The 27,560-nt window shown below is 50.7% G+C and overlaps 1 protein-coding gene across 1 annotated transcript in view; it reads right to left on the bottom strand.

The window, feature by feature from the left end:
• Positions 1-27,560, bottom strand: part of ZSWIM5 (zinc finger SWIM-type containing 5) — a 154,023-nt gene that overhangs the window by 13,738 nt on the left and 112,725 nt on the right. Inside the window, exons 3-9 of the mRNA XM_077824978.1 lie at positions 18,959-19,107; positions 17,643-17,793; positions 10,012-10,191; positions 6,707-6,883; positions 3,607-3,753; positions 2,610-2,747; positions 1,176-1,436 (exon numbers count right to left, since the gene is read on the bottom strand). Coding sequence (XP_077681104.1) covers positions 1,176-1,436; positions 2,610-2,747; positions 3,607-3,753; positions 6,707-6,883; positions 10,012-10,191; positions 17,643-17,793; positions 18,959-19,107 — 1,203 coding nt within the window. The remainder of the gene's footprint in view (positions 1-1,175; positions 1,437-2,609; positions 2,748-3,606; positions 3,754-6,706; positions 6,884-10,011; positions 10,192-17,642; positions 17,794-18,958; positions 19,108-27,560) is intronic.

Below are 27,560 nucleotides of genomic sequence, written 5' to 3'. Positions count from 1 at the left end.
GAGCCTCCGCCAGGGGCCGCGCCGCTCGGCCAGACAGCTTCCCACCAGCCACGCTAGGACCAGGGACCAGAGCCGGCTACGGAGAGCCTCTCGGGTCTGAATTCCTCAGGGGCTTGGGGAATGCGCTCAGCACCGATCTCCACAGTCCCTTCGAGGCGAGCACTCCGGGGTTATCTGAGCAGCAAGAACAAGCCAGTCCCTGGCCCGTTCCCCTAGCCTGGGGGTGCTGAGGGTGGCCATAGGCCCTCGTGCCTGGCAGGAGGAAGTTACCAGTCATGCACCCGGCTAATGGTATAATCCTGTACAGCCTGGTCCCCAAACTTTTCAGGGTCATGCCCCCCTTACTCCTGTTTGCCACCACACCGGGAACCAGGGCCGGGAGCGGGGCGACACAGACAGGGTAAGGGGGCCAAGGCTGGGGCTGCAGTTGAGGGCAGGTCTGCGGCTGGAAGTGGGGCCGGGAATGGAGCTGCAGCCAGGGCCCGGGTCTGGGAATGGAGGTGGAGTCGGGGCTGGGAGCGAAGCTGGGGGCAGCGGCTGGGAATGGAGGTGAAGCCGGGGCTGTGGGTGGAACTGGGTGGGTGGGGCTGGGAATGGGGCTGGGAATGGAGGTGGAGCCAGAGCTGGGAGTGAAGCCAGGGCCGGGGCTGGGAACTGGGCTGGGAATGGAGGTGGAGCTGGGGCTGGGAGTGAAGCCGAAAACCAAGGCTGGGGGTGGGGCCAGGAATGGAGGTGAAGCCGGGGCTGGGGGTGGAGCTGGGCAGGTGGGGCTGGGAACGGGGCTGGGAGACAGGAGCAGGGCTGGCTTGCACTCCTTCCCTCCCCTCCCCTTCCCGGGGGCTGGCCCTGGCCCCCCATGCCCCCCCAAACGTTCCTCTGTGCCCCCCTGGGGGGCGTGCCCCACAATTTGGGGCCCACAGCTGCATAGGGACTGAAGGACAGTTCAAACACCAGGCTGGCAGCCTAAGGCTGAATGACCCTGGTAACACTGGGGCTTGGCAGCGGGTTATTACTGGTGCCTTGTCGAAGCCCTGGCCCAGCAGGCGACCCTCCGCCGTAATCCAGCTCTTCGGTCCCCTGGGCTCCTGTACCGTGAGCAAGGAGAACGCGTCTTCTCCCAGGCCGGCCTTTCAACACCACCACCAGCTGCTCAGTGCAGCCCAGCTCCCCCTCACCTTCCAGCAGCAAGATACACTGCTTCCGAAGGGTCTGCACCAGCACCGCCTCCAGCTCCAGCTCCTGCAGCCGGGCGATGATCTGCTCTTCGTTGTGGCACACTTTATCCTGCGCGTACAGCCCCTCGGGCATCACCCTCTGCTGCCCCATCCCCATCAGAGCCACCTCCAAGGCCAGGGACAGGTAGGACTCGCCGCTGTCCTGGCAGCCCGTTGCCACAGGCACATGCCGATACACCGGGGGCTTGGCATCACCGGCATCTAGAGGGGAAGGCAGTCACTAGGGTGAGAAATGAGAATGACCTGGGAAAGAACCCAGCATGAAACCCAAGCCCAGCGCCCCTCTTCTCCGCCCCCACACCCAGTGCCAGGGTTCTCTCATTGCTTATGCTCGGCTCCGCAGAGATCGAGCCCAAAGGAGCGAGCCCGCGTGGGAGGACACTGACCTGCATTTCTGACCCGGCGCTCGGCTGCTGGGGGAGTGGCTTGGCGTTGCTCGTTTGACTGACGGAAAACCCAGCCTGACCCTCACAGTTCTGACTCCACGTGCCAACGCAACAGGCCAGGCCATGAGTGTCCTCCCCACTTTTACCAGCAATGGGGAAACAAGCCAAGTTGGACAAGAACACGTTCAACGTGCCATGGAGCAACGCCACGCAACGTGCTAGAAGGGCCACGTGTCCCGGGGCGACCTCGCACAACTCTGGGGCGTGGCTGTTCCTCTGTCATCTGACTGCCGCAGCCTGCGGCCACCCTGCACCTCGGTGGCGCCACGTTCTCCCTCTCTGCACGACAGTTCACAGATTCCCAGGCCAGGATGGTTGTGCCATCTCCTCTGACCTCCTCTACAGCACAGGCCAGAGACCTCCCCACAGATAACTCCAGGGCAGAGCTTTTAGAGAAACATCCCGTCGGGCTTTACAGATGGTCAGGGATGGAGACTCCACTGCAACCCTGGGGAAACTGTTCAACTGGTTAATGACTCTCACTGTTAAAAACCGATGCCCTATTTCCCGTCCGAGTTTGTCTCGCTTCAGCTCCCAGCCACTGGATCCTGTCAGACCTTCCTCTGCTAGACGGCAGAGCCCATTGTTAGATATTTGTTCCCCACGTAGGTACTTACAGGCTGTGATCAACCCACCCCTGAACCTTCTGGTAGGCTAAACAGACTGAACTCTGACCCTGTCGTGGTACCTCACGGCACCTTCTCTTCCTCTGCAAGTGGAGAGACAGGAGAGCTGGGAGCGAGCGAGACTGAGCGGTGGGATGAGAAGAGGCTGGACAACCAGGAGGGAGTTTGAGGAGACAACACAGAGGGAGACCCGAAGCGTACGACAGCAGGGGAGCCGTTAGCTCTGTCTTGGATTCAGCAGCTGACAAGCTGGAGCTCTGGAAGTTTAACTCACTGGTCTGGACGGGGAAAGACTTGGATACCTGAAATTTCAAGGCAATTTTCCTCTTCTAATCTACAAGCCTCCGTCAAGGTGAGGAACAAGCAGCCAACGGGGTTCAGAGGGTGCCCGACCCAGCCCTCCAGGTTTGTGATGGTGGTGGCTCCTCTCTGCAGTAATTCTGGGGACGGCACAGAAGCAGAGCGTTAAATACAGAAACGCTGAGGATTCTCGAGGCAAGTGGAAGGCCTGAAGCCGCAGCAGCAGATCACTGACTCATTCCATTTTCTCTGAGCGGCCCGCGCAGGTTGGAAACAACACCCGGTGGGAAGGCACGGGAGAAACGGCACCAGCGTGCTCCAGCAGCGTTTCTCACCAACCAGGCCCAGAGAGCTCCTGGACACAGCTTAGGAAGGCAGCCAGCTGGTCCCTGGTATCAAAACAGTTGAGAAACATGGTGCGAGAGGCCTATAAACAGGAGCCCTATAAACGGCTCGTTCACATATTTTACAAACCCTGGGGGCTGGTCCCCTGAGCAGTGACCCATGGTTACTAGTCACCCAGCAGGACTCAGCTCCGCGCAAGGGGAAGCGGGATCGCAGTGCTGCTCCCACAGGTGCAGCACGTGACTCAGGAACGCCAGCAGGAATGTCTCAGGAATGGGAGGCACAGGCCTGTCTACAAACGCTTCCCCCCCTCCCGGACATGCCGTTCTGGGGTCAAGGCCAGGCCACGACAATCCAAGCAATCCAATATCAAAGGCTATTCGGGCATTTTTCAGATCTGAAAACCTGGTGTCAAATGCTGCTGGGATCAGACAGACACACCGGGCTAGCGTTCTGGTGGGCAGTGCTCTGCATCCAACACCCTGCAGCACTGGCTGTCCCCGGCAGAGAACAGATCAGCTCCGTGGCATCCGTGCTCTCAGCATTCAGCAGCATCTGAGTGAGGCTGGGCCACTGTAATTTGCCCCAAGTATACTGGCCAAGCACAGTGGTTGATTCCAGGGTTGGGTCTGCCAGTCTGGGAACAGCCCATACCTTTCTTCTGATGTTTGTAAATTTCCAGCTGCCTTTGCTGCTGCAATCTCAGTGTATTGATTATGGCAACAGTCAGTCGGAGCGCTTCTTTGGGGTACCCATGGGAACGCAGGGCATCAACCCGTGCACACGCTGTAGGGACGTGCTCTGCAAAACAAAGTCAAACACAGCATACTCGTGAACCTGAAGAGCACAGAGATTCACAGCACTCTGCTGCAGGAAGGAAAAGCACCCGGCACCATCAGCTTGCTTCTGATGAGCTTTCTCCCTGGAAGTCCAGCCCCCGTTCTCTGCCTTAGCGTCATCAGCCCCTCTAACGCTCCATACGGGGATGCTTGCCAAGAATATTAATGGAGTTCCTGCCACATTCTAGGAACAGCAGCTATAAATAACCAGACCCTGCCCTGGATGGTACCCCAGGAAACAAAGCTCTGCTTTATCTAATCTAGGAGGCACCATAGTATCTAAGTGCCAAACCAACATTGCGGGTTTGCATTACATTTATCCACAAAGGATTCTGCTTTTCACAGTTCCTAGGTGTACCCTCTCAGCTGAGATCTCTCTTCTCCTCCCCTCTCACAATTCTTCAGCTTTCCTAACTTCTGCACACAGGCACGTGCTTTGCATCGTGACTTTCAATCTGGGCTTCTAAATTGCCTCCCGGATGTCTCGCTGGAACCAGTTGTAGCGATTGTGTATTTTCTTGTTCTCTTTCCCGGTGGTTTATTATTAGGAACAGTTGCATGAAAAACAGAATCACAGTTGCTTAGAAATTCATCTGCTCCCGCTGCTTATTCCCCACCTGAAGTCACAAGCGACTGCGGAGAGGATTATGACTCTGAGAGAGAAATTAGCAGCAGCAGATGACATGACATACTGTAGGGTGAACAACAAAAACCTTGTGTTCCTGCAATGTCCCTAGCAAGAAAATAAATTGGAAATGAAGAAAATCTAAAACTGTGGAAGCAGGATCGTCTGTTTCCAGGAAACATCAGAGGGTCTTTGCACAAAAGTCCCTCTCTAAATCCCAATCAGGTTTATACGTTACACTGAGCACACCCCACTCGTGTGAAAATAGGTGAAAATCAGCAGGGTTTGCAGAAGAATTTCTTACTGGCTTCCTCTACTGTTTATTTGCTAAATGGGTGAAATATTTGCCTTCTCTCTGAATTCAGCATTAAAATGTTGCTGACAAATCAGATGCTTTCCGTGGCATTGGGAAACCCTCCAGAAAGAGGCTGAGAATGTAAAATGGAAAATCAAGGCAATAGTGCTATTAAAAAAAATAATGAGGACAAGAATGTGCTTCGTTAAGTCCTTTTACTAGACTAGCGTGAAGCAAGAGGAGTCCATTATCCAATCTCTGATAGTCGAGGTCTCGAGGAACTGTGGCCCTCTTAGTCCAGCGTTCTGTCCCTAACAATAGCGGGGCCCCCCTGCTTCCGAGCAGGGTGCAAAGAGCCCTGCAGTGAGACAGTTATGGGAAAAAACTCCCCACAATGGTGTTTCCTTAACTCGGTCAGTTCATGGCTAGTTTATGCTCCAAAGCGTATCAGGCCGTAGAGCCTTTTCACCCTCTCTAGCCGGGAATGTTGTGATGATCTTTATAAACACCAATGTACGTATTTATTCTCTATGGAGCTCTTGGCCTCGCTGGTAGCCTTGTGGCAGTGAGTTCCACAGGTTAACTATGTGGGTTGTCTTTAACTTATGTCTTGGGCCTGTTTCATTGAATTGTTTCATTTTCTTGGTCTTGTGATATGGGACAGGGCAAACGGGGAGCCCGGTTTACCCTCTCTATCCCAGCCACAGTTTGATATCGTGCTGCCTTTCCCCCCCTTACTCATCTCTCTACACTACACAGGCCTCATTTCTGCAGTCTCTCCCTGCACACACAGGTCTTTTCAGGGCTCTGATCACCCATTCCTGCCCCTCCTCCCATTTCTGAGCTCAGTTTTGAGATCGACTGACCAGAACTAGACACAGTATTCAAGGTGACGAGCTGGTTTCAGATCTGTAGGTCACAAGTGAGGCCTGACTCTCACGAGCACTGGCATTTAACAAAACCGCTCAGTTGCTATGGGTCACAGAGCCCCACATGCCTGCGAGGGAGAACAACAATTTACACCCAAAGCAGGGGTGATGAAAACCTGTCTTAAGCCTGGTGATGGGGTCGACTCTGCCCCATGGGAGCCCTGCTGATGAAGGATGTCACCACCAGAACTCTGCATTGGATGCTCCCTGGAGGCCAGGGCACTCACCCCACTCCTGAGGCCCGGGAGCAGATGGATACGTAGAATTTGGACTGCAGGAGCTGGGAGGAATGTCGGGAAGGACCCAGGGCAGCAGGGCTCAGAGTCTGGGGTGATCCGTCCGGCAATAAAACAAACCAAATGCACGCCATCGAAAGCATGTGCCATTTTCTGCCACATGCCGCTCGCGACGCATGGCACGTCCTGGCGGTACTCTCTAGGCTATCCTAGCTGCTTATCCAATGTCAAGACCGTTTCAATATCCTGCGGTGGAATCCAGGCTCCAACGAAGTCAATGGGAGTTTTGACATTAACATGGCCATGATTTCACCCAGGATCTTTACGGTCAAAGCGTACAAGTCCACTAGCTGGCAGGCCACCTCCGCACCACACCCCCGGTGGCAGCTGCACTGGACGGAGATGCTGAGGCTAACGAACCTCACCCAGGCCAGAGCCAGTGAGGTTTGGGAAAAGGATGTTTCTAGCTAAGTGCCAGAGATGAGATCTGGCCAGGGTCCTACCGCGCTGGGGGCCATGCCAGTCTGGTCTCTTTCCAGGAGCCTTGCAGTGCACAAGGAAATGAACCAGACTGGCTTCCCCTGCAGCGTCTTTCAGGGAATGGTGGAAGCTTCGTTCCGCTGCTCGCAATGGAGATCCAGGTGCCCAGATGCCAGGGGATGGGCACTGCACTGACAGCAACTCAAGTTGCACATCCTCTTCCACACCCGTCCCCAGCCCTCAGAGCAGGGCCCTTGGGGTCCCCATGCTCGGGGCGATTGCAAAAGGCATTACACTCAGGCCCCCAGCGACACACACAGAGCGCAGACGGTCGAAGGGGGATGGGTTACCTAGCCACAGTGGCTGTCCTTGCGAATTGAAGAGGAGGCTCTCACCCTCCCGCTGGTACGAAGGGGACACGTAGAAGTCGCTGCTGATTATCCGCTGCAAGTGGCTGTCCTGCCAGTGCAGGTCGCAGCCCTCGATGGCGCGGGTGAACACTGTCCGTCTCGGCCTTGCCAGGGAGTCTGCAAAGAAAACAGCACTCAGCGTCCCCCGCTCAGCGGCTGGTTCAACTCCCCGGCCTTCAGAACAGCGCACCACCCACCTAACAGACCTTGGCCGCCCCAGCACTCAGCTCCGAGGGGCTCCACTCCACCCTCCACTCGGCTCTGTGCACAAACAGAGCCCCCATCAGATGGCTCTAATCTCCTCTTGGCAAGAGCTCGTCCGCTCTTCGGCCACAGGCTCCGCGGAGCTGCCGGAAATGGGGGCAGACCAGCTTCCTGAACCACATGCCACACCGCTCGAGGAGATGTCAGCGGCGTGTCAGGCCAGAAGGGGCCAGGGCCCATTCGGAAGGTTTGTGGCAGTCCTTGGGTTCTGCCCCAGTCTGCAGCCCCCTTCATCTTTAATACAGATGGAAGCTACATGGCCTAGCACGTCAACCGCTCCGTTTAGCCAAGCTGAAGACTGCTTGGATCAAACCAGCACATCCTATTGTAGAACCAAACCCACTACAAAGCCTCCACCTGAAGTCACAAGCTCTGGGCCGTACCACGGTCGGCAGTGGAACGCAATGGTCTGATCACGAGTCTGGAACCAAAAATGTCTGAGTCTGAATCCCAGTCCTGACACTAAGAACGTAAGAATGGCCCTACTGGGTCAGACCAAAGGTCCATCTAGCCCAGTCTCCTGTCTTCCGACAGTGGCCGGTGCCAGATGCCCCAGGGGGAATGAACAGAGCAGGGAATCAGCAAGGGATCCGTCTATTTCAGTGATCACCATGACCTGTAACAGAGATCTGTTTCACCACAAGACAGGAGTGACGCTGGGGACCAATCCAAGCACTGGTAGCAAGCTATTGCCTGATGAAAGAGGGATTGGGGCAGGCCTGGCTGTTCCAGGCTTCAATTTCTGTCATGCTACATCCCTTCCTGGCTAGGGCTGCTGGGGGTCAGAGGAGGAATGCTGGGAAGTACCGGCGAGGGGGAGAGCACTGTGCAGCTCTGCTCCAACGCTGGGCAGCTTATGGCAGGCTAGATAAACAGACCGAACTTGCTTCCATCAGGAAACAAAGGCAACTAGCAGCTTAGATTGACTTCTGAAGTGGAATGGGCAGAGCTGGAAAACAAACATATGCTCATCCCCAGAGAGCCAGAGCAAGTCTAGGCCGCAGAACTGGTTTCGGAGGAATATTTCAGGAATCAGTTTAGGTTACAAACACATTATCTTACAGGAATCAAAACACTAAAACCTCATGGCAACCATTGGGGTTCTTGGAATTTACATCTTCCAAGTGTTTTACATGCATGAACCTCCTAACCCTGCTGGGAGGTGGGTCAATGCTTTGTGATCTACAGGAGGTCAGACAAAATGATCCCAACGGTCCCCTCTGGCCTTGGAATCTATCAGCCCTATTTTAATGTTGGGGAAACCGCAGACCACATTTTGGAAGGTATTTGGGTGCCTAAAGATGCAGACAGATACTTCGCTGCTTTTGACACTCCACTGGGTACCCATCTGCAGCTTTTGATACCTTTCCAAATCTGGCCCAGCGAGCTCGCGGGACTCGCCCAGGTCACCCAGTGAGACAGCAGCAGAGGTGGGAACCACGTGCAGGAGTCCTGACTCCCAGGTCTGTGCGCAGATCAGGAGGCCAGGTTGCTCCCCAGCGTAATGCCAAGTGTCGCTAAGCCTGTTTTAAATTAAGATGGTCCTTGACAAAGTGCATTTAAGACACAAAGGTCTAGCAAGTTGAGAGCACATCTGGTTCTGAGCTTAGCTGGAACGGGCTAGTGGGGTGTCAGCTGGGGGACTTCATGATTAGTGGGGAAGGCTTAAAAACTAATTACACCCAGAAGAGGGAAGCTTACTTCGCAACATCGCTGCTTCCCTCCCCCTTTCCATATTGGCTGCATCAAATACACAGAGACCAATTACAGAGCAGCAGATGCAGACATCGCCAGAACCGCATGTTTCAATTAAGGTCTATTTTGAGCAAAGAAAAAAAAGGTGATTACAATTACAGGGATCGAGCGCTTTGCCAGGGTCTGAGAAAATCTTTTAGTGCTAATGAACATTCCCACAAATAAGCTGCTTGATTCGTGCTCTGCACTTGCGCTGCAATCAGTAGCCCAGGTTAATAACTTAGCTACTGAAAGGCACAAGCGAAAATCTAAATATAAGAGCATTAAGTCAGATTAAACAACTGGTTTAAAAAATGGTGACTGGCAAGGTCTCTACGACATCAGCTAATTCCTCCCACTTGTGGAAATATTACATCAAGGGTTTCAGAGCTCAACTTCACTTACATTCACACAGAAGTGGATTCCTGTCTCACTTTTTCAACTGCTCCCTTGAATCTAAATTCACAGAGCGCTGGCGGCATTAAAGGGACACTGTCAAGGAGTTTAGGTCAAATCTTTAGGTTCTTTCACAACCAGGTAGAACAGAACAGAACTTTTTCATGAACATTTAAAATTAATGCCAGTGAAGACAATATTTTCTATTGAAAATTTCTACAGCAGCTTCCTACTTGAACATGGGAACGGGCTGTGAAACTGACCAGCCTCGTTTCAGGGTCTGAGCACAGAGCAGGAAGCAAAATGAGCCTCTTCCAAGTTGAAGTCAAGGTTTATGTTGCAGCCTGCATCCAACTTAGTGTGTATCTTGGGCAGCATCCAGACCAGACATCGGGCTCCTGTGCCCTCTGCCTGCAGCTGGTAGAACTCTCTCCTCTAGGACATTTGTTCTGGGAGGAGACTTTCAAACGCATTTGCCACTGGCCTAACTCCACTCCTAACGAAATCAATGGTAAAATGCCCATTGACTTCAATGGAAGTGGAGTTGAGGCTAATGATGAGTTCTCAAAAATCCCAGCACCCGTACTTTAAAGCATGTACCCATTCTAGCGCAGCTATCATGCTGCACTCAGCCTGTATGGCTATTTTTTGTACAGTGCATTGATACAGGCAAAAAACAATTCAACGCAGGACAAGGAATTTTCTGTAGTGAGATTTTTATCTTGCCTGTACCTCTGTTACCTTTATATCCAGCTGATGCCAACTGCAGGTGAACCAAGGGAAACACATCTGGTGAGATCCTGCTGGAGACGGCTCAGTGAAGCCCTCCCAGCTGGGCAGTCCTGACTCACCTTGGCTGTGATTTGAGCTCTGCGTCAGCGCGTTGGTGATGTTGGGAAGCTCGTTGCCGTAACTGCCGTCCTCCAACGGGCACACGTCCATGTCGCCCCACTTCCGGAGCTGCCGGAGCCAGCACGATTTCTCTTCCAGCTTGCAGTGCGGATTTAACACGACGCACACCCACAGGGCCCCTATGGGGAAGAGAAAACGACACACAAACCCACATGCGCATGGAAAAATGATTCAGCGTGATCTGGCTTCAGCTAGCTGGCTTAGCTAACACCTCCATCCTCCTACCAGCAATGAAAGCTGGGAACAGCATCAACAGCCCATTGCAGGGAAATCTACAGAGCCCAGAAGGCAGATTTAGAAGCTTTAAAAAAAAAAAAAATTCCAGTAAAACTCCTCCATAATGAAGCTAAATTATAACCTCAAGAGGTGGGGGAGCCTGTCTGTCTGTTCAACAGGACTTCTGTCTGCCAGGACAAATCTACTGTTTGAACTACACATCAAAGCAAGCTCAAAACCACCCTGTAAGCCGGTGAGTCTGCCTCTCCACAGAGCAACTGGATTCTGATCCTACACACATTCCCACTGGTTTAAAGCTAGAGCAGGATTTCATCTGCCACTGTTCTTCGGGCCATTTGCATTCAACTATTCTAAAAGGAGATTTGATTTATTTTTGTTTTAATCCCCCAAAGTCCCCAGGCCTCAGCAGAGACACTTGGAGTTTGTGTCCTGGAGGCAAAGTTCTCCAGGGTTGTGACACTTGGAAAGCTCACAGGCTGGACAGGAGCCCACTTGCCCCGGCAAAAGAAAAAACGAGGGTGGTGATGGTAGCGATACAGGCCAGTGGTGCTCTTCCCTGAGTTGCTATCGAACCGACGCCCCAGCACAGCGCTAAGAGGCTGCAGATGCTGTCTTTTAGATGAGATGCAAAACCAAAGCTGTGAGCATTTGTGACTGTTAAGATCAAATGACATGTTTCATTAGACCAGGGCTGTTAGCCCTGGCTCCCAGGAGAGCCAAATGTTGCTCTCTGTACATGCTTGCACCCCCACTGACTGGAATGGTATTGCAGGGGTATAAAAGAGGGCAAAACCCTGCTGTCAACCCCACCTGGGGTAATTACATTCCTACACACGTCTCCCTTGCAGAGTCAACTGGATACAATATTTTCTGTCCCTTCCCGTCCTACCCTATGGCGCAGCATTGTTGTTCACTGCAGAACAGCTGCTATATTCTACCCCAGAGGAGACCGCATCTCACAGATGCTTCTACTGATGTGCCAGGCCAAGGAGACCAAAGTGTTGCCTGCATCCCTTTCCGCACGTGGTCTGTATGGCAATTCTGGGTGAAAAATGTTCTTATTAATGCAACGAGTTAGCACTGATCTCAGAGAAATCCAGGAGGCCTGGAGCTACCCCAGCCTTGGGCTTTCCCAGCTGTCTCAGACACTCCAGCGTGTGGAATGCATGCAAGTCAAGTTAGTCACATGGTTCCCGGCTGCAGCCTCACCACTTCCCCTCAGGTCATGTCTTCATATGATTTTAAGCACTGGATGTCAACAGGGGACAGAGGCTCTCTAGAGCATCTTCTCCTGGGTCCTATCTGACTTCGGTGTCGGTATCACATTGGTAGCTCAGTGCTCCGCACCAATGGCAACCTGCCAGCCAGCAGTCAGCATCCGAGAGCTGTGCAGCTCGCAGATCACAGGCCCTCTGCTGCATGCTGGACCAGATCCCCGTTATTCAGCCTGCAATCTTCCCCCAAGGATTAATTAGCAACTCAAAGCCCAGCTGTCCAATAGGCTCAAGGTGACGGCGCTTTGGGCAAGACATGAACTGGAGTGAAGAGAAATGAATGCAGATGTTGACACTTTGCCCTCTTGGCCAAAATCATTTTAACATCTGTGGCCCTGGTTGAGGGGGCTGTGTCCTGCCTGGCCCCAGGGGAAGGACTCAGAGAGAGGTCGCTCCATTCTCTTAACCAGCAGGATGCTCCTACAGACGGTGCCCGGTTCTGACCGTATGGTAACATAAGGCAGCTCTATCACTCTGGTTTGGCTAGGTGGCTGGCTGCGGGAGAACCAATCTGCACTCCTCCCTCCATTCCCAGCACTCCTCCTGCTACCATGCACAAAGGCAAATGTTTCACAAACCACCTCCTGGTTTGCTGAGTGCTTAGGCCATCCGAGGCAGCTGGGCTCTCTGGACACCCACTGACCAGGGCTCCAGGACAGGCTCGCTCAGCCTCTGCAGCACATGTGCAGAAACCACCTCAACGGGCACCAGACTCAATCGAGTCTGCGGCCCAGCGAGCCACTGGTGTGTCAGCTGAGATGGCGACTGCCGACGCTGATCAGTGCCGCTGGGGGGTGGGGGGCGCAGTGCCGGTGCTGGTTATGGGACACTGGCCTGCCAGGACTGGTGGCCTGTGAGAACTGAGTTCAAGAACAGCTCCTCCTTCAGGGGGAGGGATAGCTCCGTGGTTTGAGCACTGGCCTGCTAACCCCAGGGTTGTGAGTTCAATCCTTGAGGGGGCCATTTAGGGATCTGGGGCAAAAATTGGGGATAGCTCCTGCTCTGAGCAGGGGGTTGGACTAGACGACCTCCTGAGGCCCCTTCCAACCCTAATATTCTATGATTTGACACCATGGCTCTGGATGGAGGTTGCACTCAACGGCTGCCCTAAGAGGAAGGAGCCATGTCTCTAAGCTACGCATCTCATGAAGAACAAATGGGAACTAGTTCTCGGGCTGAAAACATTGGTAACTCAGCGGGCCTGCAAATGGCGCTGGGCAGCCCCTGCAAACGCTGAAATCAAATAGGAGCTGTGACTGATCTGCAACTTTACAAACCAGACCCCCAGGCTTTGAATCAAGTCTTTAGGTCAATTAGGTCTCTGGTTCAAGCTGCTCGACTCGTTGCCAGGGGATGCTGTGACGGCCAAAAGTATCACTGGGTTCAAAAAAGAATGAGATACGTTCATGGACGACAGGTCCATCAATGGCTATTAGCCAAGGTGGTCAGGGCCCCACCCCCATGCTCTGGGTGTCCCTAAACCTCCGACTGCCAGAGGCTGGGACTGGATGGATCACTGGAAATCGCCTGTTCTGTTCATTCCCTGGTGCTGGCCATTGTCAGAGACAGGCTGCTGGGCTAGATGAGTGTGATGCAAAGAGCTCCCCAACGCCCCAGGTTGGTCTGACCCAGTGTGGACATGATTAAGTTCTTATGAGTCTGCCTGAGTTTGGAGACTAGTTACATCAGTGGAAAAATCCTTTCCATCAATGTAGGAAGTGTCTACACTGCAGTGTGACACACCCTGGGTCTTGGCTCAAACTAATCCACGAGTCTGAGGTGTTGGGAATCCTTGCTGCTTTGCAGGGTAGTTTGTGGGACCGTTGGGAGATATTTTAACTCTGATCCCTCACTCCAAAACCTCCACTCGCCTAGAGTTCTCCGTTTGCAGTGGTGTGAGGACCCTGCAGGTTGTGCTAAGCGAATGTGTCACTTGATACACTGGGATGAATCTGACAGGATGTTATCTGGGAAATGGAAAAAGGTTTTACCTGCCCTTCGGTCAATTGACATCAGCTGACAAGACCATTCCCGGAGCTTGGGTTTAGAGGGCTGGGTTTTAGTCTACATATCCCCTTCTCCTACAGATATGCTGATTTGCATTTAGTTACATTGTCCACTCCACTGCTACATAACCCTCCATTTGAACGATAAGGAAATGTGCCTAGCATGGTTACACTGAGCCCCTAGACAATGATTTCAGCTGGGTGATGGGAGGAAGGAGGCTATTAGAGCTTCCTCCAGCCCTAAATCTCTCTGGTCACCTCCCTGAAAAGGACACACGGACGGACGTTCTAGAGCTTAGTTTGCAAAGAATCAAAGAACTTCTCCAATTTCCTACAACACCCCCTCCCCTCCCAGACCCGGGGAAATGCCCTATTGTAAACAAACGGGGTGGGGTGGGGGGTGGATGAATAAACCCATCTCCAGGCAGATTAAGGTCAGGCTACAGTTCAGCTGTTTGCTGTTTCTCATGATGGGGACTTAATCTCAAATACTAATGCATTGTTGCAAACCCTCCAGAGCGACACAGCTCTCAGACTAACCCCAGATCGGGTCTTTCCTCTGGCTCGGAGCCCACCACTTTAAATCAGGCTCAGTTTGCAAGCTAGATATAAGTAAAAATTATGCCTTTGAGGGGTATTTAAACTACGAAATCCAGCCAAGCCCTTCACTTTTCACCCAGTATAAATCCACAATCTAGTTTAAGGCTGGTCTTTTTCCAGTCGTAAACAAGGTTTGTACAAATAATTATTTGTTATTAAGTGTGTCCAAAAACATTATTTTTAAAGGGCCTGCTTTCTCTTTCATACCACAAAGCCAGGTGATGAGTAGTCCAGTTTATTTAATCAGACAGGTACAGGGCTGCCCCCTTATTACATCTTATGGCTTTATGTTGCAGGTGTGTCATTCTCTACCACAGGGAGAATTGCACTGGTGCTAACACTGGTGTAAGCACAAGTATAGACAGGGTCCAAGTGTTTTCACCACTGTCTCACATACAGCAAACCCTAATCTTAATCTCACTACACTCTGGGTCTCAATCATATCTTGCAGCAGTGGGTTCCACAGATTAACTGCATTGCATAAAAACAAACACACATTTCCTTTTATCAGCTTACAATTTGTTATCTTTCAGATTTCCCTGTATATCCCCTGGATCTTGTATTAGGAGAATGAGTAAAGAGCAGTGCCCGATTTACAAACCATCCACTATTTGGTACATCTCCATCATGTCTCCTCTCATTCCTCCCTTCGCTAAGCCAGACAGATGTCTCTCCACATCGCTAATAATTTTCATCACCAATCTCTGAACACCCACTATTTCCACTGTCTTCTTTTGAAAGGTGACTCGGTCTGAAGACAGTATTCCAGGGGAGGCTATACCATGGATTTATAGAATACCATTATAATATTTTCTGTATTCAGTTTGATTCCAAAGTTTCTTTTTCCTGTCCGGTTTTATGCCTTTTTGACCACTGAGCACTCACTGAGCGATCCCCAAAGATGCCTGGATTTTTCCAGGTGAGAATCCAGCAATGTGTAGGAGTCATTCAAACGTTTCTTTCCAATGTGCATTCCCTTGCATTTGCTGGCATTGTATTTCAGCTACTATCGCACTGATCTAGCCTTGGTGGGTCTCTGTGATGTTCCTCAGCTGCTTCTCTCGTTTTGGCTAGCCTCCGTCATTGTGTCATCTGCAAACGTGCTCACCTCCTTCCCAGAGCACTAATAAATACCACAGTGCCAGGCCCCCCCGGCCATGCTGGGGCACCCCACTACTAGCCCTCTGCCACGCTGAAAATGGACCGTTTAGTTCAACTCTATTTTCTGACTCTTCACTAGTCTACAAAGCTGCAGTCCGGTGGCTTGGACACTCAACTAGGACTCAGGAGACCAATTCCTGGCCAAGTGACCCGGCTGGGTGACTCTGGGCAAGACCCTTCCCCTCCCTGTGCGTATGTCAACATTGCAAAGAAAAACCAGCAGCACCGAGTCTCGATTGACCTGGGCTGGGGCTGTGGAACTAAAAATAGCAGCGTAGATGTTCCTGCTTGGGCTGGAACCCAGACTCCGAGACTTTCCCTCCTCGCCAGGGTTCAGAGCCCAGGCGGGGATGTCTACCTTGCTAATTTTAGCCCAGCAGCCCCAGCCCCTCGAGCCATGTCAATTGTCCTGGACTCTGAGACTCGGTGCCCCGGTTTTTCTGTGCAGTGCAGACGTACCCTCTGCCACCCCTACCTCTCCCACCCTGAGGGGTGTCTTGCCTAGTTAGCTTGACAGCTCTTGAGGGCGGGAACTTTGTGCTTGGGCAGCACCTACCACAACAGGACCCTGATCTCAGTTGCTGCTTCACCACTAATCATCCGAGGAATCCCCAGAGAACTTCACACTTCACCCTGTAACTAGTTAAGTTTCCTCACGAAGCTCCATGCTGGCCTACGTTAAAGACCCTTTGAAAAGCCTAATAGCTGCCGGCAGATTCTCTTTTACCCCCTCTTTTGCTGACATGGTCAGAATTCTCAATCAGAGCAGCCAGGGTTTTCCTTCCCGGAAATCGGGCTGTTTGTCCCCAGCACATCACATTCGGCTGGGTGTCTTCTTCCACTTCAATCATTGCTTCAGGCCAGTTGATCTGCCAGGATCACGGCAGCACCTCTTTGAAAAGACAGGTGCCACCTTTGTTACCCTTGGTGATGCTTGTCAAGGTTATCCAAGGTGCCTGGGATGAATCACAACCGCCTGCTTCACCTCCGGCAGAATGTCGCCTCTGTGACTGACCAACCCTGCGAGGACTGATCACGGGGGACAAATACTTTATCAGATAGGAAAGTAACTTGTACAGGCTCTAGAGTGCAACTTAGGTTTTTCTTTCACTTGTAACCAATTCCTTTCACTTGCTTTTATTTGGATCTGGAACTCAAGCTTTGTTAAAGAAACTGCGATTTGGTTTTCGTGTGGACCCGTCTAAGTGCCTGGTGCTAAGGAGAGGGAAGCTGGTAAACGGGGGTGCTCTGCTTCCACGGATCGGGTACACTGCAGCTGTCCAAAAGACAAGGGACTGGGCACTCGAGTGTAACAAAGTCAGGGGTGTAAACAGCTCGCTTGCTGTGGGAAAGGGCGGGGGCTTGCAACAGCCCCCGGAGCGGAGCACCTGTGTAGCCCGCAGCTTGGGGACAATCCCTCCCACCCCCGTGAACACAGACGAGGCTCCCTCCTGCTGTGAGCAGCTGGCAGCGAGTCACCCTGGTTAACCCCACGTCACTCCCTCCCGCACCCACTGGTGATCTGTCCCCACTGCCTGTCATGGGTAAAAGTTTTGCTCCCCTGGACAAAGCTGAGGAAGCCTCCTCTCTCCTTGCAGATTAGAGTTAGTGAGTAACACTATTTCCAGCCCATGGCAACAAATGGTGTGGACCCCCCAAAAGCTCCTTTGACCTCAGCCACCGCGTGAACCTTTGAATGGGTTTCTCTGCCGAAGGCTAAGCAAAGAGATCCAACAGGCAGACGGGTAGAGGGAGAGGGACATGACACCCCCTGCCAAAGCTGCCAGCCCCAAATCAAAGTCTACTCAGAGATTTCTAGCCAGACAGCCAAACTTCCTTCCCTACTCCCACTGCTAAGCCACAAGCCAAGTTGTTCCCACAGCAGCCTCTAGGACTTGCAGCTCACTGACTTCCCTCGGCGGACATTTAGCCAAGCTGCTGTCAACACAGTGACCTGCAGCCTAGCAGTCCATCTGTGCGCACACCGCTTCCATCTCCCGGGTAGAGAAGGGGTGGGCTGGTTGGTTATTTCTAAAGCTGAGAAGCTAAATCAGAAGGAAAAAGAAATTAATATCAATCTGCTCGATTGCTACGAAACTGACCCTTCCCCCTACTGCCTATGCACCTGTCTAGACTTCTGCAGCTGTGGGAGCCAGCTGTGCAGAGTCAAAGTGCTGGGTACTTACGGTCTTTCAGGCTGCTCTGCTAAGATGAGCTCTTTCCTGCCCTTCCCAGCACAAGTGATCTGACAAACTGGCAGCCCTGCTCTTCTTTGCAAGATGGGAAACTTACCCAGCTCATCCCAGAGCTGCCTGCATTTGTCCGTCATGCCCGTTCCCTGCTGCCTCCAGAGGGAGAGCCGGGGATCTGCCATGAACTGCTCTGTTATTAACGTCAGCATCCTGGCTCCATTGGAATCTCTCATGCGCAGCATCTCACGGACCTGAAGCGGGGAGGGAGGAAGAGGTCAGGAGAAATCCTAAAGTTAGAGATGGGAGGGGGAAGCTGGAGAGGAGAAGGTTTTTAAAAACACGTTCAGGCTCTTCGTAGACACGCTCCATCTCAACCGGATCACATTAGCCAGCAGCATAGCAGGATGCTTAGCTACCTCTAGGCCAGTGGCTCTCAACCTTTCCAGACCACGTCCCCCTTTCAGGAGCCTGATGTCTTGTGAACCTGAAGTTTCGCCTCGCTTAAAAATGACTTGCTTACAAAATCCAACACAAAAATACAGAAGTGTCACAGTACACTGTTCCTGAAAAACTGCTGACTTCCTCATTTTTACAATATGATTATACTATAAATCAATTGGAATAGAAATATTGTACTTACATTTCAGTGTATAGTATATAGAGCAGTATAAACAAGTCAGTGTCTGTATGAAATTGTAGTTTGTACTGACTTTGCTAGTGCTTTTTATTAGGCCTGTTGTAAAACTAGGCAAGTATCTAGATGAGTTGATCTGTGTACCCCCAGGAGTCCGCGTACCCCTGATTGAGACCCACTGCTCTAGGCAACTCGTGGTCGCCCATCCAGGCTACTAGAGGGACAGTAATTTACCAAGATTCTTTCGAAGGGCTCGGACAAGCCCAGCCCTCAGAACCGTTTGAGGTGGCATGTCCATCCCAGGCTACAGAACTGCTGTTTTATTAGGATCTGACTCATTAAAGAGCTTGAGGCGACACTTAATGATGGGAGCTGAGCTAACGGTGCAACCTGCCTTTGCAAGCACACACAACCATCCACAAGCGTTCACTTGTATTGCTCCTGGATGCACAGCTTGGCAGCCCTCCCACATCCCGCGCTGGCAGGGGCCTGGGAGCAAGGAGGAAGCCACTTCATTGAGCTGGGCAGCCTAGTGCGGAGATCATGGCATGGATCAGACAGTACATGGTGATGCTGGACGGCAACATGCTGTGTCAATAGAGGGTCAATCTGTAGAAGGGAGCTGTGCCTTTGAAAGTCCAACCCCCCGCGCAACGATTCCCAGCTGAGTGCAGGGTGAGGCACAGCGGGAAGCCGGCTGCCTGCAGGGTGGAGGTGGAGAAGGCTCACGTGGGGACAAGTATCAGAGAATTTCACAAGGAACAGAGTAACCCACAGCTCACCTTGGCGAACATGGAGTTGAGCTGCTTCCCAGAGCCGTAGTACCCTCCCTGAGACAGGAACAGCTTCACTTGTTCTCGCACTTGCTCCTCGTCCAAATGCCAGCAGTTTTCATCGTTGATGCTGGCCCCAGCAGTGGGGTCCGGTGCACCTGTGGAAAGGGAGGCGATCACGTTTACAGCTGCAGACGCTAGACCTGGGCGATCTCCCCTCGCACGCTTCCCCTGTGGAAGAGGTGCAACGACTTACAGGAGATGCTGCCTGCCGGCGTGAGGCCTAAAACATGGCGTTCGTTAACAAAGAGAGAGAAGCGAGCATCAAGCCCCCTACAGGCCCTACCACCACCAAGAGCTTTTCATGATTCGTTTTGTAATTGTCAGCGAATGCTTGTGATAGCCTTTTCTGTCACCAAGCTAGGTGAGGGGATGCAAATAGATCACTGACTAGGAGTGGAAGTGAACTCCCCAGTGCATCAAGTTTATGTTGTTCAAAGTGAGTGAAAGGTGAGAAGAGACCCCATGGGAGAAGTCAGAGGATTTGGGAATGTTCAGGGTTAGCCATCTTAGGGTTTAATTCACACTTCAACGCCCTCATTTTGCAATTATATTCAAGTGAGTCCTGGGCCAGGAGGCGTTCTGTGTGGATCCACTGGCAGGATCAGGGCCCAAGATAACAAACCAAACTGGTGGTGGAGAGGGATAAAATGAATGCAACTTGCCCCCCATGCTCCTCTGCCAAGCAAGGTTAAAGAAAAGATAAGGAGTGAGTCTGGTTTCTTTTAAATACAAAGAGAATGCGGACAATGTCACTACAGCAGACAACTGAGGTTTTCCTCTGGCTCTTCCTAGTGTTTGTAGATTTCTGTTTGCCCCGATTGTTGCAAACCTTCCTCAGACAAGCAGTCCTCACTCTCACGCGTGGCCCCAACGACTTTAGCAGATCTGCTTGTGTGAGCGAGGTTTGCGGGGGTCGAGCCATATTTTCTTACAGCTGAATCAGGTTATTTCAAAGGGAAAAATAGTAGCATCTTAGAGAAAGAAAGAGAAGGATCTGGTTTTCCCTTCACACCTCTCTCGTTCTCCTTTTTGTATTTCAAATTCTTCTATCTGTTTTGCTACATTCATACCCACAATCAATGAATGTCCCTTAAGGACATAAGACTGGCCTTACTGGGTCAAACCAAAGGTCCATCCAGCCCAGTATCCTGTCTACCGACAGTGGCCAATGCCAGGTGCCCCAGAGGGAGTGAACCTAACAGATAATGATCAAGCATCTCTCTCCTGCCATCCATCTCCACCCTCTGACAAACAGAGGCTAGGGACACCATTCCTTACCCATCCTGGCTAATAGCCATTAATGGACTTAAACTCCATGAATTTATCCAGTTGTCTTTTAAACCCTGTTATAGTCCTAGCCTTCACAACCTCCTCAGGCAAGAAGTTCCACAGGTTGACTATGCACTGTGTGAAGAAGAACTTCCTTTGATTTGTTTTAAACCTGCTACCCATTAATTTCATTTAGTGGCCCCTAATTCTTATATTATGGGAACGAGTAAATAACTATCTTGAGCAGTTTAGTATCGTCTGCAAACTTTGCCACCTCACTGTTCACCCCTTTCTCCAGATCATTTATGAATAAGTTGAATAGGACTGGTCTTAGGACTGACCCTGGAGGAACACCACTAGTTACCCTCTCCATTCTGAAAATTTACCTTTTATTCCTACCCTTTGTACCCTGTCTTTTAACCAGTTCTCAATCCATGAAAGGATCTTCCCTCTTATCCCATGACAACTTAATTTACGTAAGAGCCTTTGGTGAGGGACCTTGTCAATGAAGGCTTTCTGGAAATCTAAGTACACTATGTCCACTGGATCCCCCTTGTCTACAGGTTTGTTGACCCCCTTAAAAAAACCCTAATCGATTAGTAAGACTCAATCTCCCTTTACAGAAACCATGTTGACTTTTGCCCAACAATTTATGTTCTTCTATGTGTCTGACAATTTTATTCTTTACTATTGTTTCATCTAGTTTGCCCGGTAGTGACGTAGGCTCACACTAACTAGGCTACAGGCAGTGAGCTGGTGTCGAACAGCAGCTGGCAGCCTAGCCGATATGCCTAGCACAGTCTGCATGGAAGATACCCGAATACGGCAGCTTCCAAGACATTCCTTGCAAAGTCAAAAGGAGCCAAGCTTAGAGATGAAAAACCCAGTTGACAGGATTTTTTTTTCTCACAAGCCCCTAGATAAAACGCAGTTTGTGTCTGTCGAGCACAAAGCAATATTTATTCCGAAGCACTCAGCTGTGCAGCCCTCCTGTTAAATTAAAAAACATTTTGCATCTCGGTGCCGCTGTCGATTTGCACTAACCAAAAATATAGAGTATTTTAAAACCTTTCATATTCTTCAAAGGCAGCTTTGTGAGCAGCCGAACAATGCCGCTACTTTGTAAAAATTATCAGCATCTCTGCATCTGGATGCTTGACATTAGATAACAAAACACTCCGACTCCCTGGGCGAGACTGTTTTGGTTCCGTAGAGCAAAAGGGCTCAATAGAAATTCCTCAGCGAAAAATGGTGACAATAAAAAATCAGTGTGCCTGGAGCATGCTCCGCTGAACTTTACCCTACTGCTCTCATGCTTATCATCACTCTGGAGCGAGCAAGGAGGTCAGCGCTGGAACAGCAGGACACCGCAGGGGCAGCAGAGGGAAAGCAATGGCTAAAATGTTTCCAATTAAAGCTGTATGACATATTCTCCGCTCTGCAGGAATGGGGCCAGGAAAGCACATCTCTACTGTCCCGACAGGCTGGCCGTAGCTGGGCCACAGAGAGTTTCCTGCAGTTCTCCACCTCTAGGAACTAGACTGGCACCCCATGCAGTCAGCTTCCTGGCCGTGCAATGGGCCCAATCCTGAGAGACGCTGAGAGCACTCCACTCCCAGAGGGGCCCTCTTTGAAAACGATGAGATACAGTCCATGTTGCTACGTCAACGGATCGAAAACAACCCCTCTAAAGTCCAATTCTAATACTTCTGGTGGAGCCCAATAACTGCGTCTGAGGAGATGGCAACAAAACTAAGCCACTCTGCCACCTGTCGGATGAGATACCGAACACATTTGACCCAATAAGATGTAATTACTTGTCTTTTATACACCCTTTTAAAAACCTCCTTTAATTCTTGCTAGCAATCAATGTGTGCGGGACTTTCCAGCCAAGCCCTAGGAATACACTGTACCTTACCAAAGGAAGACACTGATTGCTATTTCCTAAGCAGCATAATTTATAATCGACGGGACAAAATCATTGGGGCAGAATTTAAAACAGCAGGAAGGAAATGAACAGGCATTGGCTAAGTCCAAAGGCATCCATGTGGTGCTCCTGATGTTAAACTGGAGACAAAAGGCTGATCCTGATTCCACCGACACCAATGGCCCAACCCTACAACTTTGGTTGAAGGAACAGGCCCAAGGGACTGAGACCCTTTTGGCTGGAGTTTAAAAATCTTTTGTCTGTGTTCCTGGCTAGCTCCTCTTCCACACTAATGAGAGAGAGAGATTAGCGTGATTACCCAGAGCCCCAGGGACCTCTGACCAATCTGACTATCTTAGGCACTTTTCTGGACTCCATCACCACAGTACCTGAGCACCTCCCGCCTACAATGTATTAATCCAAACACCACCCCTGGACAGAGGTGGAAAATTGCCGCTATCCCATTTCACAGAGACACAGAGAGACCAAGTGACTTGCTCAAGGTCATCCAAGAAGTCTGAGGCAGAGCACGGACCTGAACCTGGGTCTCCCATGTCTAACCACTGGACCGTACCTTCCTCTCATGACCTGGTTTGTAATGTTCTGAGCACTCATTGCTCTTAATGGGTATGTCTACATGGGGATAAAAAATCCGCAGCTGGCCTCGGTCAGTTGGCTTGGGCTCACGAGGCTCAGGATCGGGGGCTGAAAAATTGCTGTTTAGATGTTTGGGCTTAGGCTGGAGCCCAGGCTCTAGGACCCTGCAAGGGTGGATGGTCCCACCTTGAGCCTGAATGTCTACATTTAGCCCCACGAGCCCAAGTCAGCTGACCCGGGCCAGCCGCAGGGCTTTTATCCCAATGTAGACATACCCGATGTCTCCTAACACAAGAACAAGGGGGCGATCAAGAAAACGGAAAGGTGACAGACTTAAAATTGATAAAGGCAAATATTTTTTCATATGATGTACAATTAAACTGTGGAATTCATTGCCAGAGGAAGTCAATGAGGCCAAGTATTTAGCAAGATCAAAGACAGATTGGATGTCCATATTATATCCAGAGTTGCAATAGATAATGCTAACCAAAAAAAGTGTTAAGGATATAAAAACTCATATTTCAGGACCTAAAACAAGGGATTAGGAAGAGACCTACTTAGGGAGCAGAGTACCCACATCAGCCTACTGTGGCATTCCTATACTGTTCTCTGAAGCATTTGGCACTGGCCACTGTTGGAGACAGTATCCCGGACTTTGGGTCCGATCTAGTCTGACAATTCCCATGTTCCTAGGGAAACAGTGTGGACTAAAGGACCAGACATTGGATTGGGACTCAGGAGACCTGGGTTCCATGCCGGGCTCTGCCACTGGCTTGCTGGCTGACCTTGGGCAAGTCACTTCACTTCCATGCCTCAATTTCCCCCTCCTGCAAAATGGGGGTGATACTGATCTCCTTTGCAAATTTAAATAATAATAATACACAGCTCTGATATGGCTCTTTACATCAAAGGGCTGTATAGATGTGCGAGGTATGGTGATGAGTGGTAAGTGACATCGCTGGGAGCTGTGGACACTCAGCGCCTCTGAAAAAGTTTAAACCCAAGAGTAATGAACAAGAGGATTGTTTAAAAATATGCAAAACTGGAATGATCCGGGGGTCACGAATAGCACGGCCATGATTTCCATCCGGCGATCGGTTATAATGGTCACTGCTACAAGTAAACAAAAACCTGATGGCAAGAAAGAAGCAGGTGAGTGTATTTTGTATGTAACATTGTCCCCCTTCACCATAACAAGTCACCCAGTTTTCACATCCAATTTTTAGATTTCGGTTGAATAGTAACATACTTCCTGCACTTCAAAACAAATATCTAGTTATTACTTGTGAATTTATTTTGCATTAATATAAAAGATTCATAGAGGATGTTTGTAATATCAGACTCCTACACAGACGACCGGGAAGAGCAGATAACGTCTTACCAATTACACTGGGGAAATAGACAAACATTTAAGAGTAAATAACGGGATTTGTGAGATGTTTAAATATTAATGATAGAAACACTCAATTGTATATTGCCAATTTTAACACTGCGGTAACCTAGCCAGTAGAATGTGGTGACGTAAGTAAAACCGAAGGGTGGTTTTGTGTCCGGCCTCCAAGTTAGCAGGGAACAGCATGGAAAGTAGGTCTCGAGTCTGCTTAAAATGCTGCTTAGATACTATAGCAAAATTCCTGTTCTAAAAACCCTGTTTTCAGATACGCTTGACAGATTTCCTACAAGATCAAGATTTAAGGAACCACCACCACACATGGAAAGGGTGCAAACCCATCACACAGATTTCGGAAGTACAGTTGCACATGAAATTGGTCCACTTAGTGCCAGCCGAACAGTCCCATCCATTCCTCCAGTCTCAACGCTTAAGAATTTCCCTCCACGTACAGAGGTCTCTTTATGGGAAACAAAGCTAAACTAGAGAATCAAACCTTTCAAACTGGTTAAAGAGAAGATGAAATAAATGGCTAAGAAATCAGTTGCCAAATATAAAGAAAACCCAATTCCGTCTCGGAACATAAGTGGCCAAATTTCCACGGTGTTTGGCTGTGGAGCACAGCTGGAACCTAGCTCTGTTCACATGATTACAGGGAAGAGAGTCATTCACATGGCAGGTGGACGGGAGAAAAGCAGAGCGCCAGTGAATATTCCAACATTTCCTGGCTCATCTCCAATGGCCACAGGGCCCTCGTCTCGATACCCCAAGTGCTTGAGCATGGCCAAGTGCTTGAGCATGGCCAAGTTCTCCAATGGGTGCTTCCTAATGTGATTCTTAAGGCGTTCCTCTGAGGTTGTGCCTGCCACCCGCAATGCTCTCTGATTGGCTGCAGGTGGCAGGGAGTCCTTCACCCAAAGAGGGTCAGAGGTGTGAAAGAAAGGCCGATAACCCCTGCCTAGTTCCACAGCAATGTGCCTGCCCAGGAAGCATGTTCACTAACCAAATGCAGAAGTTAACCAAATGCAGAAGCTGTCACAAAAAGAAACGTGAGAAAGGGGTTGCTTGGGCCAGGAGAGGAACGGGCAGGGGAGGAATAAAGGGCATAAAGCAGAAAACATGGTATCATGGAGGTTCAGAGAGTAGATCTAGGTATGGATCAGAGATCATGCTGTCCTGGGGCTCACTGTCGTCGTTTCTGGAACATCTGATGATCCACTGGGTTTCCAGGCTGGTTTCCTCTCCCAACTCCCTGCTTTCAAATGTATTTGTCTAGGGATTTAAACATTCCTCATCGTTGTAGTATCTCAAAGCCACATGCTGCGGCCCCTGTTGCTCCAGCTGCCTGGTCAGAGTGTTTTGCAGAATGCAAAGGACTGCAGCAGACCTCAGCCCTTCCCCTCCTTCCTTCTCTTTGCAAAAGTCACAAGCTTGCAACTAAACAGTTATGGCACATCATAAGGAGACGGAGCTGCTGTTTGAACGAGATTGGCATCTGGCTGTGCCTGTGTGGGAGAGATGCCCTGGGCCACATCGGTACTTGGGATGGGAGAGATTTAATAGGCAAGTAATAAAAAAAAGGGGATGGAGGGGGAAGAGGCAAATAAAAAAAACTGGGTAAAAAGAGAAGGAAAAGATTTTTTTTTTAAAAAAAGCTGGAAATGGAGCAAAAACAAACAAAGGCTAGGAAGGCAGCACCTTCTCCAGCCATGAGGAGCCAAACAGAACCACAAGGCTGCTGCTGGTAGATCTGCACTGAGACATAGTCTGAGTCTCGGCTTCTACCTCGGGTGCTCAGGACTTCTGCTTCGGGGCTTCCCAGCCAGCCTCCCACGGACTGACTGGAAGCTTTGTGGGAGGTCAAAAGTGTCTTGAGGCCCTTGCCCTAGGACCTGACAGCTCAGGAAGAAATCCTGAAGCAGATCTCAAAGCCAGCCGCAAAGCCCCTGAGGAATGTCTTAGGATTGCACATGGGGCCTTACGGAAAGCCGCTGGGCTGTTTCTCTGACGTTTGGAGAAAAAACAGAAGCGAACGAAAGCCACCCAGACAAAAACTCCAGGGGAAGAACAGGCACCAGGAAAGCAAATGACCTATAACTAGAGATAAAAATAGCAGAGAAGTGGAGACATGAAGGGTCGTGTCTTTTGATGGGTCTCTCAAACCTCCTCTCTCTCTTTTTAAACTAAAGGAGATCATATGAGGTTTGCTAAGGAAGTCTGAGGATTTAGACAAGTGACCCAGCATACAAATCGAATACGGTAACTGAAACTGAATCAGGTCATAGCAGTAGTCTGGGAAGCTCCCCTCCTACCAGAAATAGCAAAATAATTGATGGTGCAGCTGCTCTAGCTGTGTTAGCTGGAACCATGTTTAAACAGGATGGGTAACTGCCCCCAAACCCACACAGCTCATGCACGCAGTTACATGCCACCATGCGCATCATCTCCAGCACCCTGCGTCCGACTCCACTCCCATGGCTCCCAGTTCTGAGCAATATGGCTCCACCTCACGTCAGGCGAGAGGTCGCCACTGGCAAGCTACTGGAGAACGTACGCGCCCATCCAAGCCTGCAGCTGCACAGTGACCTTTTTAAACCACCAGCTGCACGTTTGCCGTCATGTCGCCCATTATGGTCTCGTCCGCCATGCCAGGATGTTAGGGCGGAAAATGCTCTGGCGAGAGGAATGGATCTGTTATCCCCAGTCAGTCCCTCGCCGCTGGCCTCAAAATCTGCCCACCTGGTTTTGACCTGCCCCATTGCCCACGGCCCCTGTTGAACAGGTTCTGGACCAGGCAAGGTCTCTGTGCAGCCAACTAGTGTCTCTGGGGCCTTCGTGACAGCCCTTGGTGCAGCTGCGGCTTGACACAGACGATGACACGCACTGTGGATGAATGCCTGCAGACTAGGCTCAGGGTGGGCTACAAGAACTGCATCCCACCACTGCAGATGCCATCGCTTAGCTACATGACTAGGCACACGCTACATCCATTAACTGAAGGAAGAGGGAGGGTTTCACCACCCCACAGGCTAACCCAGAGCCGAACTGACAGACCCCTCGAGAGACAGATATGTGTAAATGGAATGCTCCAGGGAGAGGCGTGCCCCATACCGCCCCTCTCCTAGGGCCTGGCTCTGCAGGGGCAATGTTGCCAACTAGACTAACACCAGGTGTGGCTTGAAACATTCGCCCTCTGCCTTCTAGCCCGAAGACTAGTGACATGGGACAGAGGCTTGAAGGTCAGGATGAGAAGCTTAAGCTTCATGCAAAAGGCAATGGAAGGGATCTGACCAAGGGCTGATGTGGTCAGAGCTGCGAGGGGGGAAGCTGGAATGAGAAAGATCTGTTTATGCCATCTAGCTCCT

Source organism: Eretmochelys imbricata, chromosome 8, assembly GCF_965152235.1.
Source record: "Eretmochelys imbricata isolate rEreImb1 chromosome 8, rEreImb1.hap1, whole genome shotgun sequence".
Lineage (NCBI taxonomy): Eukaryota > Metazoa > Chordata > Testudines > Cheloniidae > Eretmochelys > Eretmochelys imbricata.
Note: the sequence above shows the minus strand (reverse complement) of the source record. Positions and strands in the feature narration are given on the sequence as shown.